This window comes from Humulus lupulus, chromosome 9 (assembly GCF_963169125.1).
Source record: "Humulus lupulus chromosome 9, drHumLupu1.1, whole genome shotgun sequence".
NCBI lineage: Eukaryota > Viridiplantae > Streptophyta > Magnoliopsida > Rosales > Cannabaceae > Humulus > Humulus lupulus.
The window spans coordinates 18,992,147-18,994,847 of record NC_084801.1 but is presented as its reverse complement, the minus strand read 5'-3'; the positions used below and the strand labels follow the sequence as shown (position 1 = coordinate 18,994,847).

The following is a 2,701-nucleotide window of genomic DNA, read 5'->3' as shown; positions in this document are numbered from 1 at the left end:
TACATTGAATTTTGTTTGCAATCCCTGTGGAGACGATCTTACTTATCATTATATTACTTGTGTGACTGCGTATACTTGCGTATATTAATTTTCACAACAAGTTTTTGGCGCCGTTGCCGGGGATTGAAATTAAAATTGTGTATTATCAACTATTTTGCAATTTATTTCTGTTTGTTTGGTTCTAATTCTGCTTGTTTGGGCTGTGTGTTTTTCAGGATTAATCTAGTGCATGAACAAACAAGAAGAATTTGAGCTTGCTCCTATTGACCCCGAAATTGAACGCACTTTTAGACAAAGGAGAAAGGCACAAAAGGCTAAAGGCCACTGCAACATGGCTGAAAATGTTGGAGAAGTAGGGGGTGCGCATAACATGGCTAATCCTATTGCCTTGGCGAATGATAGAGCCAGAGCAATAAGGGAATACGCTGCCCCTATGTTCAACGAGCTCAATCCGGGCATTGTGAGGCCCGAAATTCAAGCACCTCAGTTTGAGCTCAAACCTGTCATGTTCCAAATGCTCCAAATAGTTGGTCAATTTAGTGGGTTGCCAACGGAAGATCCTCATCTCCATCTTCGCTCATTTTTGGAGGTGAGTGATTCTTTCAAGCTACAAGGAGTAAGTGAAGAGGCACTAAGATTGAAGTTGTTCCCGTTCTCTTTAAGGGATCGAGCTAGATCATGGCTCAACACCCTTCCTCCCGATTCGGTGACAAATTGGAACGACTTGGCTGAAAAATTCTTAAGGAAGTACTTCCCTCCCACTAGAAATGCAAAGTTTCGAAGTGAGATTATGTCTTTTCAGCAATTGGAAGATGAGTCCACTAGTGAAGCTTGGGAAAGATTCAAGGAGTTGTTGAGAAAGTGTCCGCACCATGGTATCCCTCATTGCATACAAATGGAGACATTTTACAATGGTCTCAATGCAGCCTCTCGGATGGTATTGGATGCTTCAGCCAATGGAGCCATTCTTTCTAAGTCTTACAATGAAGCATTCGAGATTTTGGAAAGGATTGCAATCAATAACTATCAATGGTCAACCACTAGAGCCCCTACAAGTCGAAAGGTGGCGGAAGTTCTTGAAGTTGATGCGTTAATCGCTCTAACCGCTCAAATGGCCTCAATGACCAACATTCTAAAGAACATGAGTTTGGGAGGGAGCATACAGCCAGCCACTGCCATTCAAAGTGCAGAAATCTCATGTGTTTATTGTGGAGACGGACATACTTTTGAGAATTGCCCTTCGAATCCAGCCTCGATTTGCTATGTGGGTAATCAAAATTTCAACCGCAACAACAACCCATATTCAAACTCTTACAATCCAACATGGAGACATCATCCAAACCTGTCATGGGGGGGTCAAGGAGCAAGTTCAAGTGGAGCACTAGCACAAGGAAAATAGTCATTTCCACCGGGGTTTCCTCAACAACCAAGAGCTCAACAACCTCACCAACCTCAAGGCTCTCAATCAAGTTCTTTGGAGAGTTTAATGAGAGATTATATGGCCAAGAATGATGCTGTAATTCAGAGTCAAGCAGCCTCTCTCCGAAATCTTGAAATTCAATTGGGGCATTTGGCGAATGATTTGAAAAATAGGCCCCAAGGTTCCTTGCCTAGTGATACTGAGAATCCAAGGAGGGATGGCAAAGAACAATGCAAGGAAATCGCTCTACGGAGTGGGAAAAATCTAGAAGTAAATGAGGAGAAAACAAAGGGCAGCAAGGAGCCCACTTCAATCCAAACCGAGGGGGAAATGAGTAAAAAACCAGCAAGTGCAGCTGCTGAATTCTCCCCAGTTGATACGGCATCGGGTCAACATTCTACTGCAAAAAAGACTTCACACAAGCCACCTCTGCCATTTCCTCAACGATTCAAAAAACAGTAGCAAGATGGCCAATTCAGGAAGTTTCTGGATGTTTTAAAGCAGCTCCATATCAACATTCCCTTGGTGGAAGCTTTGGAGCAAATGCCAAATTATGTAAAGCTTTTTAAGGACATTTTGACTAAGAAAAAGAGACTTGGTGAGTTTGAAACAGTGGCCTTGACTGAAGGTTGTAGTGCCATGTTGAGGAGTAAAATTCCTCCTAAGTTGAAGGATCCGGGTAGTTTTACAATTCCATGTTCGATTAGTGGAAGAGATGTGGGTAGAGCTCTATGTGACTTGGGAGCTAGTATTAACTTGATGCCCATGTCTATTTTTAAGAAGTTGGGAATTGGAGAAGCGAGGCCAACTACAGTCACTTTGCAATTGGCAGATCTTTCTATGGCGCACCCGGAAGGAAAAATTGAAGATGTTCTAGTGCAAGTTGATAAGTTCATTTTTCCGACCGATTTCATCATTCTTGATTATGAAGTGGATAGAGATGTTCCTATTATCTTGGGTTGGCCATTTCTAGCTACTGGGAGGACCTTGATTGACGTGGAAAAAGGGGAGCTCGCAATGAGAGCTCAAGAAGAACAGGTAACTTTCAAGGTATTCAATCCTATATGTTCTCCAGATGAAGTAGGAGATTGTTTTGCCATCACTGTCAAGAACTCTAATATGGAGGAAGAGGTACCCACAAGGTATAGCAAGAAAGTGAGGATGAGGATATCTCTTAAAGAATTTGAGAGCAACAATGAGCTAGGGGCAGGTATAAACAAGGCACCATCTCATTTGCAAGAGCCACGTAGAAAGAAGAAAAAGAAGTGTGGTAGGAAAGCT

At 42.5% G+C, this 2,701-nt stretch overlaps 1 protein-coding gene and 1 non-coding gene across 2 annotated transcripts; one reads left to right on the top strand and one right to left on the bottom strand.

Annotated features, from left to right (window-relative positions):
• Nucleotides 1-229: 229 nt before the first annotated feature.
• Nucleotides 230-1,399, top strand: LOC133799485 (uncharacterized). The gene has a single exon (XM_062237499.1). It carries the CDS (start codon nucleotides 230-232, stop codon nucleotides 1,397-1,399), a length of 1,170 nt encoding a protein of 389 aa, XP_062093483.1.
• LOC133802899 (small nucleolar RNA R71) lies at nucleotides 773-879 on the bottom strand. The gene has a single exon (XR_009877644.1). It is a non-coding gene; the product is annotated as a small nucleolar RNA R71 (small nucleolar RNA).
• Nucleotides 1,400-2,701: the final 1,302 nt, after the last annotated feature.

Coding starts and splice junctions, on each gene's coding strand:
- LOC133799485 (XM_062237499.1), top strand. CDS start 230: ATGAACAAACAAGAAGAATTTGAGCTTGCTCCTATTGACCCCGAAATT.